At 43.8% G+C, this 19,054-nt stretch overlaps 1 protein-coding gene across 10 annotated transcripts in view; it reads right to left on the bottom strand.

Annotated features, from left to right (window-relative positions):
• Positions 1-3,899: 3,899 nt before the first annotated feature.
• Positions 3,900-19,054, bottom strand: part of FYN (FYN proto-oncogene, Src family tyrosine kinase) — a 235,043-nt gene continuing 219,888 nt past the window's right edge. For 5 of the 10 annotated variants that reach the window (XM_023727684.1, XM_023727689.1, XM_023727681.1 and 2 more), the window contains 2 exons: positions 18,820-18,951; positions 3,900-5,874 (listed from right to left, as the gene is read on the bottom strand). In XM_023727684.1, coding sequence (XP_023583452.1) covers positions 5,666-5,874; positions 18,820-18,951 — 341 coding nt within the window. In that variant the 3' untranslated portion in view covers positions 3,900-5,665. The remainder of the gene's footprint in view (positions 5,875-18,819; positions 18,952-19,054) is intronic. The other 5 variants (XM_023727686.1, XM_023727680.1, XM_023727683.1 and 2 more) reach the window with 3 other exon arrangements.

A 19,054-nucleotide genomic window follows, 5' to 3' on the forward strand; every position in this document is an offset into this window, starting at 1 on the left:
CCTTACACGTATCCACTCTCATGTCCAACTTCATCCCATTGCCTTGAATAGCCCTAGCAAAGGACTGCTTTCATTTTAGCATTGGAGTTCTTCTTCATCGTCCAATGTTTCCATCCTTTCTGCTCTCACTTGCTGCCATGTTGGACAAGCAGGCTGACCTGACTGAACTTTCTCTTCTGGCAGCTCTGGATGTTTTTCCTGTTTTCATCATCAAACTCCTTTGCCTTCTGTTCCACCCTCAGTCAGGGGCCTGTTCTTTGCTAGGCAAAAAAAAAAGGAAAGCAGATAATAGAATCCTTATTAATGGCGGCTAATATTACCTCTTCCAAGTACAATATTTACACTTTAGCAGTACTGTTTTATGGACATCAGCATGCTGTGCTTCTCACAGGGGACGTAGGAAGACCCTGGTCATGCAGAGGTGTGGCAGGGATACTTGAAGCCATACGCTGGTTAGTAATCACAACTTGAAGGTCTGGGAAAATGATTTTATATTAAGACAAAGATAGATGTATTGTGGAGTAGAATATCAGCTTTTTATAAAATGGTGAGGTTAAAATGAGACCTCGAAGGCATTTTATTTAAGACTGCATATCACTTGGTGCCACTTGCTCCATGCTGCCCCCCAGGTCACAGGGAGTGTAACTTTATTCCCCTCTGGTGTTGGGATGAGTTCTGGGGAGAGGTCTGGGAAGTGGTGTTTACTTCAGGCTATAGACTGGGCTTTAGTGTCATATAGTGAAGACTGGTGACCATCCATTAATAACGGGCAGGGTGCATGCTGTGGGAAGCACACAGCAAATATTGTGTGCTCAGTCGGTTCTTAGATAAGGGTGTCACGTGTAGGTAAATCCTTTGCACCACTGGAGGGTGGGTATCATCCACGTAGCCATCCATTCCTCCAACATCTACCATAAGCTCATCGTTGTTCTAAATGCATGGGAAATAATGGCAAACAAGTTAGGCAGTTTCTGTCCTCAATGAGCTCACAATCTTGCAAGGAAAACACACTGAAAGAAGAGTAGTAGTATTAAACATATAGTAGTATTAGAAGAGTAGAAGAAATATTCTGGAGAAGAGCATAGTGCTCTGGCTGCTGGAGGAGTTGGCATTCATCACTGATTACATTCTCATTAGATTAGTCCCTGCCACATTGGAAAACCACTTATTTTCAGTCATCAGAATTAATTTTTAAAATAAAGGTATATTTTCTCCCTGTAGCAGTCTGAATATTTTGCATATTGGGAAAGAATGAGGTACAATTTAGGAATTTATTATGAAAACTTTCTGGGTATATATAAAAATATAAAACAACATAATATATAAATTATGAAGATCTATTTGATATTTTGAAGCTATTAAGGATACCCATTTTTATTTTCCTTCTATGTAGTTGTAATCTATTTTGGAGAATTAAATAAAAATAAACATATGTAATTGGTAACTGCCTTAGTAATTTGTGCTTCACAATCATTTTTAGAATCAAGATTTGTTTGAACTTCCCCCCAAAGTCATCCTCCCATCCTTTCTTCTTTTTTCCCTCCCTCCCTTTGTTCCTCTCTCCCTTCATTCCGTCCTCATTTCCTTCCTTTCAGCAAATATTTTGGAACTCAAATAATTGAATTCCAACAGTGAAATATATACCAGTAAGAAAACTAAAAAGTCATCTAAATCTATTAAAATACCTTCTAGGCACAAAATGACCAAACAACATTTTATTCAAATACAACTTTTTAGGAAATGCCTATTTTGTCAAATGACGTTCTCTTGTTCTGACAAACAGAATACATCCTTTTTTGCAGCCGGCTTCAGTATAATTATCCTCTGGATACTTCTGAAAACCTTACTTCTTTCAAGAATCATGAAAGAAACATTGCAATTAATATGGTATAAATTCTTAAGGCCCCATAGGAAATTGTGGATAAAATTTTGCAGCTCTGAAGCTAGTAGAAAATTCTCTGGTGCCAAGATATAGCCACAGGAGGATTCCTGTCTTCCTCAAGGCAGGTAAACACCCTCTGGTGGTGTCAGGAAATTCATAGTACTGTGCGTATATTTGAGGGATTACATATGCACACTCTTAACTCTTCTTCTGAACGTTGTGTCCCTTGGAAAAACTGAACTGGTGATCAGAAGTCAGCACTACTGTTTGCAAGCAGTTGGGAAGACTCTTCGCCAGCATCAACAAGTCTTTGCAAGGTGGGGGACTTCCAACCAGGAAATGCTGGGCACCCCATACACCTGTCTGTGCCACGACCACGGCAGAGCCAAATGCATGTTTCATCCTAGTATATACCGTGATGCTGTTACACACAGGAGGTCCTGCCTCTACTAAGGCCCTCTGATCTTCCCAATGCATCAGCGCACTGTGAACAAAGCACCAGAGGAGAGCATGAGAAGGGTGTGAATGCAGTGACAATGAGGTGAACAGAAATCATTTTGTCATAGTGTCTGAGCTTTATAATGTCGTCTTCTCCAACAGGCTTATTATTTGATCTTTAAGTAAGTAAAAATAGCTTATTTAGGAAGGCTCCCTATACAGCACACAGCATGCTGGATGCCAGCTCTCCTAAGGGAACAGAGCATGTATTTATTCACCACTGTTTCTAAGGAGCCCTGGTGGCGCAGTGGTTAAGAGCTTGAATCCATCAGCCTCTCCTTGGATATCCTATGGGGCAGCTCTACCCTGTCCTTTAGGGTCGCTATGAGACGGAATCGACTCAACCGCAATGGGTAGATTCCTGAAGACAAAAAAGACTTCACCATCACTTCCCACTAAGGTACCTTTCAAGATACTTTTCTTTCTTAACAAAAGGACTTTCCAGTCAGGGAATTCCATTTCCTCACTCCAACAAATTTCTACAACTTGTGAGGGAGAGAGGCTTCTTGGAAGGTGTGAAGACTCCCTGGAGGTGATGTTTCGTTTGCCTGGGCTTGTCTACCTCAGGAATAGCACATTAGCCTCTTGGAAGAAAAAACCTGAAATATTTCTGATTTCTTAGTATTCAGAGCTACTCTTACTTTTACTACACAGCCCTGCTCTTGACATTTCAGAATAGTTCTGGTAGGCTGCAGTTCCTGAGCATACCCTGATGACCCAAATCCTTTGTTCTGCTTCACATACGAGAATCCACAATAAACGCAATTGCTGAATTAAAGGATACACTTTAAAGAGATTCTTTTTTCTTAAAGAATCTCTGTTCAAAACAGGCTATGATTTTTTCAGATTTTTTGAATGACTGGGTCAAAAACAAACAAAAATCCTCCAGAGACTATGGGCAAATTATCCAACCTAGTGGGATGTAAGTAAGGATTAAAAACAAAGTTATCTTAAAAATACCTAGAAGGTGTTAATAGTTTACCCAATAATGTCACAATAATCGTAACGATTAAGATTTTTAAAAGTTTATCAATTGTATTAACACCAAAAAGAATATGATAAAGTCTCAGTTGACCAGAAAATGTTTCAACTTAAAAAAAGTTGGTAACCCTTTCTAAATGTAAAGGTTATTTCAGCAAGAAAATTGTATGATTACATATGACGTCAGTGATCTTAGAATCATCTGATCTTAGAGCTGTAGGGACCTAACAGTGAATCTTGTCCAACCACCTCATTTCTATCGATGAGGATCTGAAAGTGAGAGATGCTAGGGGGTCTGCTCAGGGTCCTGCAGCTGAATGTTGCTTGCCATTGAATTGATTCCAACTCAGTGACTCTACAGGACAGGGTAGAACTGCCCCATAGGGTTTCCTAGGCTGTACAGGAAATCTTTAGAGGAAAAGATTGCCAGGTCTTTTCTCCCAGAGTGGCTGTTAAGTACGAACCGACGACCTTTTGGATAGCAGCTGAGTGCTTAACCATTGTGCCACCAGGGCTCCTTGGAGGGACACTAGGAAATATAAATACTGACTTTGGGACAAGACAGATTCTTCTTGAAATTGTCTCTTTCTACTACAAGTGAGACACAGTAAATTCCAGCTAGAGAAAGTTTCTGATAAAATCAGAAGGTTTGCCTAATCTTGTTTTAACAATCCTCTGAATTAGCTAGACAGCCTAATCTTCCTGGAGGAAGAAGAAGAAAACAAAACAAAACAACCACTCCAGATGTTCTGAATGTTTCTGTCATTTAGAAATCATTGTGCACTGGCTAAATTCACCAGGTTACTACTCCTTGCCATCTGGTGTGGGACAGATATGTCACAGAACCACTAGACCATCTTCCGTGATTTAAACAAATGAACAAAAAAATTTTTTTTTCAAATGTAAAATGTTCTCTTTTTAATTACTAAATTAAGAAAGTTAAACAATTAAAAAAATGTAAACCACAAATAAATCATAAAAAAGGAATTCAGACTTCAGAGTTGCTACTTAGTATTAAAAACTCAATAGAAATAGGATTTTTGATTTGTTGTTGTTAAACACGTAATTCAAGGTTCGTACAAACAGCAACTAAAAGTGTAATACTTTTTTTTTGTGCATCCCCATGAAATGTAAAGTAGTGCATAGTTATTCCACTGGAGAGCTCTTGGACATATAGAAAGTCATTTCATTAGTGGTACAGGACATTTAAAACTTATTTTACAATGGGAAATGTACAACCCCCCCACCCCCACCTTCCCATAATTTTTAGTTGCATGAGAAAGTTTAGCAGGTTGCCGCAACTACAATGCTATGGGTTTTAGACCATTTAAATGTGGTTACAATGTTTATTAAATAAAAAAAAAAGTTGGAAACATTTCAGCATTCATATTTTTATACAAGAAATTTGTGTGGTATCCATCTTCCAGTTCCCTTGGTAGTACTGCCCGCTTGCTTGCTTAAATACGCTCACTTTTAAGTTTTGAGAACACATCACAGTCGAAGCAAATACAGGAATCAGAGCTTGTGAATCCAGCTTGGCGGGTCCTGAAAAGAGTCAAAGTTACAACCATCTGGAGGTACAGTCATGAATCAAAAAAGTGCTATCCAAATTAAAAAAAAGAATCATGCTTGGCAAAAGCCAAAAATGAGACCACTGGTTTTCAGAACACCAGTACTTTTATGCTTATTTTGCAGTGAAATCCTTACTCAGGGTCCCGCAGTTTTGTGGTCCAGGCTGGCCACGGTCTCCACGTTAGCACCCACATGGTGTATGTACAGGGGATGTATATATTATATATATTCATATGTATAAAAAAGCAAAAAAACAAACACCTGTCCTGATTGATTTTTGTTAAAACATGAAAAAAAATTTTATTGTTTTAGACAAAGGGGCCACTTTTGGAAAATAATACTTTTTCTTCTTTAGTAGAATAAGGTGAAGACAGAGTTAAAATCACATAGGATTTGCATTTTAAAAAAAGGAAAGCACTAGGATCGTTGGCACTGGAGTAAATATTTACACTAAACAAAGGTTTGGCCTTTTACATAACATCGATACAATGCATTTTCCAAAGTCTGAGAAATAACAAGGTTCTGTCTCGTATGCTTCACAGAGGAGGTTCGGATCTGGGGACGACTGTCATTAATGAGGGCCGTGGAAGTTCATCAGCTTCAGAGTCACATGCATTCTGATCCTGGACGGTTCTCGCCGCTCGCTCTCCGAGTGGCTGGCTACAGAATTGAAAGCTAATGGGGAGGGGGTGGGGAAGCCTCTTGCACAAGGCGTCTCTGCAGATCCAGGTCTTACAGGTTTTCACCTGGCTGGTACTGGGGCTCTGTCGCCGTGAAGTAATCTTCCAGGAAGCCCTGCAAGTACTCAAAAGTGGGGCGCTCTTCAGGGTCCTTTTTCCAGCAGTGGATCATGAGCTCGTGTAGAGAGATGGGGCAGTCCTGCGGACAGGGCATCCTGTAGCCACGCTCCACCTGCTCCAGCACCTCCCGGTTGTTCATGCCTGCAAAGACACGGGCAGTGAGAGCGGGCACCTCCTGGGCCTCCTGTGGCCCTGACCAGCTTACCAGGAGCTCCCTTCTACTCTGAGCCTGCAGATGGCTAAAACGTGCTGAGGGCCCTCACCTCACCCAGGACTCGAACCCTGCCTTTAATGGGCTACCACACCACCCAGAAATGAAAAGGAACGGATGACTGATACAAACACGCAAAAATGCGGATGATGCATCTCAACAGCATAATAAGTGAAAGAAGCCAGACACAAAAGGCAACACACTGCATGCTTTCATTTATATGAAATTCTAGACAAGGCAAAACTAGAGTGATGGAAAGCAGATCAGTGGTTGCCAAGGGCCGGTGCGGGGAAGGGGACTGATTGCCTGCAAAGGGGCAGGGGGAGAGAACTCTGAGGGGTGATAGAAATGTTCTATAACAAGGGTGAGCAGTCTTTTTCTGAAAAAGGCCAGATAGTAAATATTTTAGGTTTTACAGTCCACATATGGTCTCTGCCACATAATTTTTCTTAAAAAAAATTTTTTTTTTCTTATTGTAACCATTTAAAAATGGTTACAGACTTTTACAAAAACAGTCTGGGAACTGGATTTGCAGTCTGCCAACCCCTGTTCTGGGTCATGTATGTGGTGGTGGGGCTGTTCATGTTTGTCAAAACTCACCAAATTGGTGGGTTTTTGAAAAGAATAAAATTGGTAAATTTTACTGTATGTAAATTATACATCATTTAAGCTAATAGAAAATATTATATGAATAAAGCACACCAAAAAAAAAAAAAAAGGAATAAAAGGCTCACTGCACTGTCCCTTGCTTTTAGCATCTGTGAGCTCTATTTGCAAACTTCATAGTTTTCCTCATGTCCAGGCAAGCTATTGGTGCCCTACTGTCCGAGATCTGCCATCATGCCACCATGGCTTGCCCAGTGACCCTGCAGTGACTTGAGGCTTAGTGACTTTAATGGGGCAGCAGGCTGTCTCTCGTGTCTGCGTTTCTGATGATCTCTACCAGGCAATCTATCATTTGAGACCTTCCTGACCCTCTGGAGGAGTGGCTGCATTTTGAAAACATCAGGCTGGACAGCACGACCAGAAGACATTTGGGGATTCTGCTAACCCTTTAAAGAATGTAGCCTCCTGCATAGTGGCCTTGACAGTACAGGAAATACCACACTGACTGTGAGGCAAATGCCTTGACCCTGCCCAACCACTGCCAGGCATGAGTCTCTAGTTTTCCTTTTCCTTTTCGACATAATCATGTTCTGCCATCTCTCCCCACAAGTATGTTCTGGCTGCTTTCTGACCCCAAGCCTGTAATCTGTACTTACCAGATAATTTACAAAAGCAAGCACCTGATTAAAAGCCACATAAAAACCTAGATTTCTTTCCCTATCTTTCAGGTACATAACCAGCAGGAGAACCCAGTATATGAACGTGTTGTTAGCTGTTGTCAAATCGGCAACTCATTGTGACCCTATGCACTGCAGAATGGAATGCTGCCTGGTCCTGCAACATCCCTATGGTCAGCTGTGGGTTGGACTGTTGTGATTTATAGGATTTTCACTGGCTGATTTTCCGAAGCAGATCGCCAGGCTTTTCTATTAGTCCATCTTAATCTGGAAGCTCTGCTGAAACCTGTTCAGCATCATAGCAACATGCAAGGCTCCAATGACAGATGGGTGGTAGCTGTGAAGGAGGTGTCTTGGTTGGGAAATGAACCTGGGTCTGCCACATGGAAGCAGAGAATTCTGCCACTGAACCACCACTGCCTGTAGCTCCTTTTAATTCTAGAGAAGGCAATAACTCACTAGCTAGAACCCTGTAAGCTTGGCCAGAGGGGCCAGGCTCAGAGCACAACCCTATCCCCTGAGGTAAAAGACACTCAGATTTGTGGATCTGTTGTCAATTCTCTGTTTTGTGTTTTGTTGTTACTTTTGGAGCTGGGCGTATCTTGGTTCCTTTTGGCTGTCAAATCATAGCCATGGCAATCACATATTTGTCCAAACCCTTTTAGAATGCTTTCTTATTCTCTGCCACTATAATTTCTTAAGATAAAATCCATATATTATTTCTGCTATGTTGAAGTAGGCCTTCAATTTAATTATCCTAAAATAACCTCAGTCACCCCTTATTTTGGTGAGCGAGGCTGGGTGAGTGAGTGGGGGGTCACCTGCATCCATGCCATGCATGATTTTATAGGCGCCTTTTTCAGCTGGGTGTCAGGAGTGAGAAATGTCACTGCTAATTAGCTTATATTCTCCTCCAACTGCTCAAAGCTCATTTTGAAAACTCTGAAGCTGGGCAGGGAGCTGGAAGCAAGGGGAAGTACCTGAAGCTGCTGGGGAATGGAAGTCAGACTTGCCTGCCATGCTGTGAGCAAGCAGGGTAAGTAAGGTACAGCCCAGCATTTCCCTATCTGCAATCCCCGAATTCAACAAGCTCTGGAAACCAGAAATTTCTGTAGCTCATTCAGCAGCAAAACTGATCTGAACTGGCCTCATTTGGTCACAAATAGTGACCTGAACTGATGTTAGGCTATTTACTGTTTTTATTTATCCATGGGTATTGCTGCAGAAGTATCGATGTGTTTGAATACAGAGTGCTGCTCCAGACTCTCCTGGTGTGTTACATAACATATACTAATGCTCTGTATAGACTTTAGAAAAAAAAAAAAGTCTGATTCGGAAACGCATCTGGCCCCATGGCTCTTGGCTAAGAAGTGCCGGCATGAGTGACAGTAGCCCCCACATGCCAATCCACTCAGAAAGGTTAGGAAGAGAGTTTAATCATACATCAGGATTGTGCTTCTCCAAAGTGTTTGCTTTGCCACATATTTTAGTACAGTCCTTGTTTCATAATGTTTCAGAAACTGCACAGCTTGAGTCTGCAGAAGTCCCCTTTGTCACTGCCCCTGCCAGGAGTTTGTAGAAACCAAGGAAAGACAAATGGAAGGTCTGAACCTCAGGAGGTAGGACAGGCCCTTCTGGAGCAATTCCGAAAAAGCACATCCTAAGGCTTTATTCTGGCACTGAGACTTTCTGCCCAAAGTGGTATTATAGAGTTTAATTAATTATTCTCTTATTGCTCTGTGGAGCTCATGTTAGTAAATGTTTCATTTCATTAAAAACCAAACTATTCAAATAGAAAGAGTTCACTTTAAAAAAAGAAAAAAACTCTTAGTTCAGTCCCTACCAATGGAAAGTCTAATTAGCCACTTGGGTCAAGCCTATTTTCCCAGCGCTCTTCTCAAGCTTTGGACACAGCAGTACAGCAACTTGAACCACAATGCGTACCATCTCCTAGGTAGCTGCTTCCTAGGCAGTTGTAGCCAGGGGATGGAGCCTGGCCCGTGCAGAGCACTGGCAGGCCTACGCTGTCAGCTCCTGTGCATGCTCCCACTCCCTCTCCACCTCCTTTCCTGCCTGTGCCTCTCTTGCCCACTCCTGCTCTTCTTTCTCTTCTCGCCTTCTTTTCCCCAGGTGTCTCCAAGCACCAGGAGCATTTGTAACAACATCCATGCACTGGGCCAAGTAGAGACATACCAGTGACAGCTTTGCCAGAAAAGTGGGAGTTAAGACAACTCTTATGAACTGAATTGTGCCCCCCAAAAATATACGATGAAATCCTAACCCCTGGTTTTTGTGAATGTGACTGTGTTGGGAAATAGGGTCTTCGAAGATGTTATCAGTTAACATAAGGTCATACTGGAGTAGAGTAGGTCCCAATCCAACATGAGTGGTGTCCTTATTAAAGAGAAGAAGAGACATAGAGACACGGGGAGGATGGTCATGTGAACATGGAGGCAGAGATGGAGTTATGCTGTAGCTGCAAGCCAAGGAATACTTGGGGCTACTAGAAGCTGGGAGAGGCAAAACAAAGATCTACCTCAATAGCCTTTGCAGAGAGCTTGGCCCTGATGACACCCTGAATTCAAACTTTTAGACTCCAGAAGTGTGGGATGATACATTTCTGTTCTTATAAGCCACCCAGTTTCTGGAACTTTGCTATGGCAGCCCTTGGAAACTGCTACAACATCTTTGACTGACAGTGACAATCTGAAGTTTATTGGAACAAGCTCTTTTCCAGCCATCCATAAGCCAGGTGCCATGGGCTGACTCGGGGGCCCGCCACCATCACCACTTCCCTCTCCAACAGTGACTGCAGAATCAAGATATGCCTACTCAGCAAGGCTGTGGCTAGCTTTAATCTTACAAACAAGAGCTAAATTAAATGGATGATGTTAACATTTAAAAAGAAGCATTCTCAGATATAAGAACTTTGAAAATCATGCTTATTTCAAGGATTTCTTTTTTAGCAAAATGGGTTTTATGCTGCTCACTACTATAAAGACGGGCCTACTTCTTTTTTTTTAAAAGATGTTTCATATTTTTGTTACAAAGAAAACTGTTATTTTCTCTCTTTGAGCCACTCTTTTCCCAGACATTGGCTTTGTCTAATACCTGGGAGATGAAGGACAGGGAATGGGCAGGGAATATAAATGAGCTTGAGTGCCAGGGAGGTCAGGAGAGAATATTGAGGGACCTGGGGATACAAGAACTCTTTTATTGCACTTCCAATTGAGGAAGGGGACAGGCAGGGAGGAGAGTGTCTGGGAACATTTTTTGTTTTTCTTTCTTAGTAGGGAGAAGGCCAGAGGAAAAATCAGAGAAGAGACAGCAACTTTAAGGAATGAGGCACAGGTCATTGACAGTTGGGGCCTCCAGGTTTCGTGGTGGGCCTGGCAACAGAGACCATTTCCAACAGGAAGGCTGGTCCCCACCAGCCTGCAGTGTCTGACTGTGGGAAATGCCCCACTCAGAGTGTGCCCAGGCTCCTTCCCTGGTTCCTGGCCTCCATGTCAGACAGGAAGCTCAGGGCTGGGCAGCTGGCAACCCCAAAGCCCACCCATTTCTTTGCAACCCTCTCCTCCGCCCTCTCAGCCCACGAGAGCAACCTGAACCCCTGCTCTCTCACTAGAACGCATGGGCCATGTCAGTGGGCCACATCCACAGGTATCAGGTCACAAAAAACATAGTAGTCTGGTGTGCAGGGTTTGCCCTCAGATTCCTTTTCCCCAAATCCTCTGCAGGAGCCTCCTGTCACCTTGGATTCCAGGCTTTCAGATCTGGTCACTGATAGCAGCGTTTCCAGTCAGCCCAAACACTGCAGCTGAGATTCTTGAGCCAAGTGGACTGTGCTCACTTCCGGCCATTAGAACTGCATTATCCTTCCTAAATCATTTTACTGGCTTCCTCTTGGTTTTCAAATTAAGCTCAAGTTTCTGACTCTCGCCATTAGAACTGCATTATCCTTCCTAAATCATTTTGCTGGCTTCCTCTTGGTTTTCAAGTTAAGCTCAAGTTTCTGACTCGCACTTTCAAACCCCTACTCTGTACAGCTGCCAACAATGCCTATTCTCATGCGTTTGAGTGTGTGTATGTTTTCTTTTTCCTTTTCTCCTTTTCTTTTAAACTTTCCTAGTCCTCCTCTTTGAGCTATCTATCAACCCAGCGGAGCCGTCCGTCTTTTCTTTCGGGTTTTTTAGGGGGGAAATCACTTTCATGGGTACAGCACTGAACCAGATGCCACCTATTTCCAACTTTGCATCTCTCGGTGTATCTCTCAGCAGATGACCTGCCTTCTTCTGGTCTCAGTTTCTCCATTTGTCAACAAAACACCTCCACATTCATTGTGCTTTCAGCTGTTTGAAGAAACATGTTCCATGAAAGAAAACTGTGTGTGTTTTATAGCTTTCCATTTGTGCAGCTCCCCAATATGGATCTCAGCGGGGCCATAGCTGCACAATCAGGAATTTTAACTGTTACCTGTTCATGTTTGCATCTGGATTTGATGATGGGTTGCAAGAACCTTGATTTTTGTGCCATGTGAATAATTAAGTACTTTAACAACGGAAATGATGTTCAGGTTATCAGACCTCCAAAGTACTTTTGCAAACCGAGCTTTCCATTCAAAGGAAATTGTTCTGAATTGTGCATGAGGCTTTCCATCAGTAGCTCTCCCTCGTTCTCCGCATAAACCCTGTAAACAGCCCCTTCTGTTTACTGTCTGCTGAGCCGCTGCGCTGGTACGGGGAGGGAGGAGGGGCAAGTTAATGGTGCTCGCTCAGTGTGAGCCTGCGCCATCGGAGGCGCGATCAGATTATCACGTGCTCTAGTTATCTTACTGGCGAACAACCAGGAGGCTTCAAGTCAGGTTTTGGTCTAGGATCAAAGTAAAAGGTTTTCGGCAGAGAGATGCTGATCAAAGAACAGTACAGATGAAAATAAGGGACTGATCTCAACACAATAGCTACTAGTTTTGTTTCTCTATCTCCATCTTACCAGATAACCTCAGTGCAGTTGTTTTTATTAAACCCACTGTATTAATAAATACAGAAATGTTGGCTACTCGGGTACCATAATACACAAAAGTTATTTAAAGCTGATAATACAGTGTCATAAAGAGCCCGTTTGTCCCAGAAAAGGAGAAGTGAAAAGGGTGAGGTGCCCGTCAGGAAAGCCATCCGAATGCACAGCTGAGTGTTAAAGAGCAGCAAACACACAACTCAGATGCAGAACCTCCCTTCCCAGCTGCCCTCTGCACATGAATTCTCCTCCTGCCCATCCGCCTCCGCTCACCAGCCTGACTGGGGCACTGTGGCCAAGAGAAACCATGTAGAGGAGGTGACAACATGACCTCTGGGCCTTCTGGGCAGGATTCCCTCTCTGATGGAACACCGTGAGCTGAAAGGAAAAGCCCCGGGGAATGTGGACTAGGGCCAAGAGGAAAGACCATAAGGCATGCTGGCTAAGATTGAGCCTTGGTGGCACAGTGGTTAAAGCACCTGGCTACTAAGTTAAAGGTCAACCGTTCAAACCCACCAGCCGCTCCATGGGAAAAAGACGTGGCAGTCGGCTTCTGTAAAGATGTACAGCCTTGGAAAACCCTATGGGGCAGTTCTTCTCTGTCCTATAGGGTTGCTATGAGTTGAAGTTGACTCACGGCAATGGTTTGTTTTGTTTTTTGCTAAGATGAGAGGTTTCATCCAGCTCCTCAGTCTCCTTTTGGCTGGAGAGTCCTAAACTTTTCCTACCCCCCAAAATCTGATCCTGTTGGTCTGTTCAGCACAACAAGGATAAGAATGCAGGGGGATGATGATGGGACTGCTGAACACAGAGAAATACATGTCTGTGGTTCAGGGCTCAAAGGCATCTGGGTGGCAGAGAGGGATGGGACTTAAATCCTTTAAGGAAGGTACTTAAAGTCATTATCTAAGTGACTAGATGCATTACAGAAAGTCAAGCAGCTGTCACTTGCTGAAAGATCTGAAAGTGCTTCAAATGCATGAATCAATGTGATTTGCTTAAGAGAAAATTCTTGCTCTGCCGGATCTTGTCAAATTCACAAACTAGTTATCCAGTTAAGCGCCAGGGCACAGAATGGCTGGGACGTTCTGCCCAGAACACTGCTGGAACATGGTGTCAGAACTGTCCACAGGGTCAATATGCCAGGACAACTTGGAGGGCAGAGGCTATCTCATGACTGCGAAAAATAAATCTCCCAGAGATAGGCTTTATCTGTGTGTGAAGACTGAAGATGATGGAGCAGAATTGAAAAGCTTTGCAGGCTATGGACTAAACGTAAAACTCTTGTTTCAAAAACCTTATAGGTATATGTCTTTTCCCCCCCTCCCTTCCTTCCTTTCTTTCTTACTATGTGCAGACGCTGTACTGAGCACTGGTAATACATAAAACGAATTCCCTTCCCTCAAAGAGCACAGAGCTACTGGCGAATACAGACACATAAACAGGTTCTTCGACAGAGATATACCAGGTGTCATGGAAGCAAGCAGGAGGGACAACACATTGGGTCTGGACACGGGGGAAGCTTCACGAAGAAGGTGGTATTTGGGTTGAGCTTTGAAGGCTTCTTCGGCAGACATGGAAACTGAGAAGAGAGACTGTCATGTTCAAGAGAGATCTTTTGGTGTGTCTGGGGTACGGTGTGAAGAGTCGGGGAGCGACAAGAGATAAATCATAAGTCAGATCATGTCACTCTCCTGATCAAAGCCCCTTAGTGACTCCCCACCTCACTAAGAGTAAAAGCCGAAGTTCTAACAGTGACCTACGAGGGTCCTGGATGACTAGCCTCTGGGAGCCTCTTAGACCTCCTCCTCTGTCTGCTCCAGCTGCACTGGCCTCCTTGCATTTCTTCAGGCCTTTGTACACTGCAGTCGCTGTTTCCTCTGAAGGAAAGCTCCTCCCTCAGATGTCCACCTGGCTTGAGCCTCGCTTCCTTCGGGTCTTTACTCAGATGTCATCCTCCCTTGCCATGCTCTCCTGATATTCTTGGTTCCTTCCCAGCTTTATTTTTTTCCCTACCAGTTACCACCAGCCAACATTCAGTATTTTTAATTTTTAAATCTTTGTTTATTGTCTGCCTCCTCCAAGAAGAATGAAAGTTCCGCTAGGGCAGGGGTTTTTGTCTGTTTGGTCACTGCTGTAACCCTGGTGCCTGGAGCAGGGCATGGCATATCGTAAGTGCCCAATAAATATTTGTAGACTGACTGAATCAAAAAGTTATGAAGGATTATGCAAAACTAAGGCTTCTGGAGTTTATTCTGAAGGCAAAGGGAAGCTGCGGACGTTTTTAACTAGAAGAGTGAGGTAAGCAGGCTGTCTTCTAGGATAATAAATCTGAGGGTGATAGTGACAGAATGGGGTGTGGGGCGGAGTTGGGGAGAGACTGGAAGCAAGAAGTCCCACTAAGGGACCACTGTGTGGGCAGATGACAGCTTGACATAGGGCACTGGCAGTGGAGGCAGAGAGGAGAAGGATTTGAGAGAGGTTATGAAGGTAAATCGACAGGTTAAAATGCACAATCCTGATATTATGTATCACCCTTAGAAAACTGCATTTGCTTAAGTGTTTTTTCCCCTCATATACAATAATCCATTAGTATAAAATCATGTTGATGCAAAGAATGGTTCTGAATCCTGGCTTACAGAAAACTAAGCCAGGCTGCTATGCTGAGCAGGCATGCAGGTCAGGTGGCTACTAGGGAGTTTACAAAATAGAACTCATCTTTGGAGCTGCATCCATCTTTGTTACACATCGTGAAAGCAACCTTCTTTGTCTGGTAAGGTGATGGGACTCCTCTCCACTATCTCCTCGTTAATGTCAGCATCATATTTCAGTTTTTCTTCCTTTAGTTTCAAGGCTCTCAATTTGAGATTGTCCTTCCCTTCCTTTATAAATTCCTCTCACAAAACTTGCTAACTAACCAGCCAATCCAATCTTTTATTTTCTCTTCATCCCTTCTGTTCTTCATTGTGCTCACACCTCACATACTCCCATTATAAGTTCCTTCTCTGATTCTTACTTTTGGAGCGTCTTTCGTGCTGAGCAAAAATGCCTGGAAAACCTTGTAGAACCCATTTACAAGTCACCTCCCCTTTCTCCCATCTCCATCCTCACCTACCATTCAAAGTACCTTTCCTGTATGTGAAGGCCATTCTCATGTATGACAGAACTTAGAAAAATGTACCGCCACCTACAGTTCTTGAAAAACGAATTACTTGAAAATATACTCTTTCCAACTGAGAAATCAGCCACATTTAAGCGTAAGAATGGAAGTCCTGATATAAAGTGATTTGGAGTCTGTCCTGGGGTAGTATCAACAGGCACAAAGACAACTCAGGAGAGCTGAGCAGAAGTCCCCCTCGGTATACACTGACTGAACCAGTCACACCAACAAACAGCAAGAATGTGGAGGGGAAGGTCCTTCCCTTTACAGTGGCATCTGGATGAAGCTTAATGAAACTGTTTGTTCTTTAGGAATGGTTATCCTTCATTAATGTAATAATCCCATAATTGGAATCCCTCTGTAAAAGCCTCTCCCTCAAGAAGTGTTTATTGTCAGATTCAGAAGTCCAATTAAATATGATTACAGCTAAGTTAAAAAACAAAAACAAGGCGCACCCATGGCTAGAAGCAGTGCTGGAAACAATTTTCAGCTCATGTCACTCCCCAGCTGACACAGCTCTCTGAGGCCCTCTGTGGCAGCACACGAGGACCCTCACGACTGGTTCTGACCCACCTTTCCAGCTGCCTCTCCAGGTACTTCACCTCACGTGCTCTCTTATCCTCACTCACTTTCCTGCAGCTCCTTGAACTGGCTCTGTCCTTCTAGGCCTCTGTGCCTTCCCACAGGCTACCCAGTCTTCCCTCATCCTCTACTTGAAGAACCCTACTCAGCTTCCAGGACTTTATTTGCCTCCTCTCTGAAGCTTCCCAGACACAACCCCTTTCTCTGCCGCCTCTACAAAATTGGAGGTGGTTATCATAACCCACTGCAGATGAGTGGTAGCTCATAGTAACTATGCAGAGTATGTAACTTATAGTATGTAATAACTTGGATTTAGTTCTCATTGCAAACTCTTTTGCCATCCTCACAGAGTGGTGGAAATAGTTATTGTGATCAGCTGCTATCCGAAAGGTTGGAAGTTCAAGTGTATCCAGAGGTGCCTTGGAAGGAAGGCCTGGCAATCTACTCCCAAAAAATCAGCCATTAAAAACCCTATGGAGTGCAGCTCTACTCTGACACACATGGTGTGCCGGTGAGTCAGAATCCACTCGTGACAACTGGTTTTTGCCATCCTCACAGGATTCTGAGTGAAGGGTCTCAGTCAGTGCCTGTCATATGTAGATGCCTGAATTGAGCATCTCCGACCCTACTATCAGAATTCAGATTTGGGGTCCACAGTGGGCAAATTCAAGTAATCCATCCCTTTAAAGAGTGATTTCCTCTAATCAGAAATGAATAACAAAGAAATTTGACTTCTTCCTGAATTTGCTGCATATTTTATCTATTTGACTGTAAACTCCAGGAGTGCAGGGACTAGATTGATATATTTGTTCACCGTTCTATCCCCAGCCCCTAAATCACTGCCTAGCCTGTGGCAATTTCGAATCAATGTTTGCTGAGGGTCTGAATGTCTTGCACTTATTTCTGTGGTAAAGCACAGAGCCTGGCACAGCTGACACTGCAGCTCTGATGGACGAATGAACCCTAGTCTAAGCTGTAAAATGAGGCCATTCTCTCTGTTAAAACCAAACCTGATAAAAGACTCTTCCTTAGAAACACACACCTGCCTTCCCTCTCTGAGGCCCCCACCCCCACCTTTTGTCAAGGCTTCTGTGTGTGACCCCCAGAAACAAAAAGCAGCTTTGTATTACGGGCGGGGAAGCCTTCACAGAAATGCAAAACAACATTAACCTTTTCCCCCCAATTGCATTTAACACACCAGGTGGCTATAAACCTGGGGGGCTCAGGAAGAAATTACTTCACAATGCGGGCAATGAAAAAAGAGGTGCCTTTATATCTTCAAAATCCCGAGACCTGCACATTTTTCCCCTGGAGAAGCAATTCAAAACCTCCCATGCTGTGCTCCAGCCCCCTCCAGGGCAGCTCTTTCTTCTGTGCTGGTTGATTCTTCCCGGAGAGTCTGCCCACTTGTGTATGCTGCGAGCAGCAGGCACTGCAGCATCAATAAAACCGACTCACACCCGCATTTCTAAATGCCTGGCACGAACACTTCAGAGATGGGGAATTTGTCAATTTTGCCTCCTTGCCAACCTGGCTCTCCCAGGAGTCTCTAGGCTATACCAATGGAAAAGTGATCCTCTTTATGGGCACTTGTTTGTGTTCTCTGAAGATGACCAGAAACAATCGTAAAAAAATGAACAAAGGGATTACAAATTCATCTGCCCTCGCCAGCTCCTCTGACTGCAAAGATACGATCACAAGCCCAGGATTTGCAAGAGACCCAAATTCCTCATTAATCTCCACTATCGCTTCTATCACTGTTTTTTTTTTGTTTTTTTTTTTTTTTAAAGCTCTTCTCTTAGGCAGGGAATGAGGGGGAGCTATGTTCTTTCTTCACTCAGCAATAACTGAAAAATATGTCCTTAACATTTCAAAAAGCAGATTGTCCCCATGTTATAACCACTAAAGCGTGGAGGTGAAATAGCCCGAGTGTCCTTTACATCATCATCTGTCTAAGTTAATGAATTTAAGCATGGCTAACCTAACCCGAAAAGGAGCCCTGATAGCGCAGTGGTTCAGTGCTTGGCTGCTGACTGAAAGGTCAGCAGTTCAAACCCACCAGCTGCTCCTCAGGAGCAAGATGTGGCAGTCTGCTTCCATAAAGATTACAGCCTTGGATACCCTATGGGGCGGTTTACTCTGTCCTACAGGGCTGCTATGACTCGAAATAGACTCGATGGCAATGGGTTTGGTGGAACCTAAGCCATGGTTTCTTTGGAGAGCATGAATCTGATAGTCCAGGGAAATTTGAGGACCTTGGAATCTCCAATTTCTTTACATTATACTTGCTTTTGTATAGCATAATTTCAGCTGTTCAGAAACAGCAGTGAACGGCCTATTTTATTTTTCGCATGTGCCTCTGCTCTCTCTGGCCATCTGGAGCTGGGGCATGAAGAGAGAACAGGTCTTTGCATTTTTCTGCCAGGTCCACTCCATGGGTCAGTGCTACAGTGTAATCAAAAAGCAGTGGGGGCTTTTCTCCTTCTCGTTCCCAGATATGTCTGCAAACTCCACTCAGGCAGAGGCTCTGCCAGTGACATTTCTGCTCTGGGAGCCAGACACACACTCCTAACGGGAGAGCAGGGATTCATGAACCGAGGGGGTGGGGGACTGAAGTATCCATACCAGCTACTAATTACATTAAACCTGGCACACAACTCATGGTGGCTCCTAGTTCTGCTTTTCTCTGGCTAAATACTTGCCCATGTTCTTCATACTCTTGCTCTGCAGAATACTTAGGATGGGGCTTAAAAGGCAACCTGGGTGAGGCTTCCCCCAGTGGAGTTGGATGAGCATCCAATCAGAGGCCCGCTTCTGCTGGGTCCCATGCTTACCTGGGTATGGCACTCTTCCTTTGGTGACCAGCTCTGTGAGTAAGATTCCAAAAGACCACACGTCAGATTTGATTGTGAACCTCCCGTACAGAGCTGCTTCAGGGGCTGTCCACTTAATGGGGAACTTTGCACCTGCAGAATAGACACCTGGTTATTCATTAGGCAGGGAACACCACACTGCTGCTGGGGTACTGGGTATAGGGAAGGGGAAGGAAAAGCACCGCAGTCACTTTCA

Source organism: Trichechus manatus, unplaced genomic scaffold (genome assembly GCF_000243295.1).
Source record: "Trichechus manatus latirostris isolate Lorelei unplaced genomic scaffold, TriManLat1.0 scaffold00017, whole genome shotgun sequence".
NCBI classification, from domain to species: Eukaryota; Metazoa; Chordata; class Mammalia; order Sirenia; family Trichechidae; genus Trichechus; species Trichechus manatus.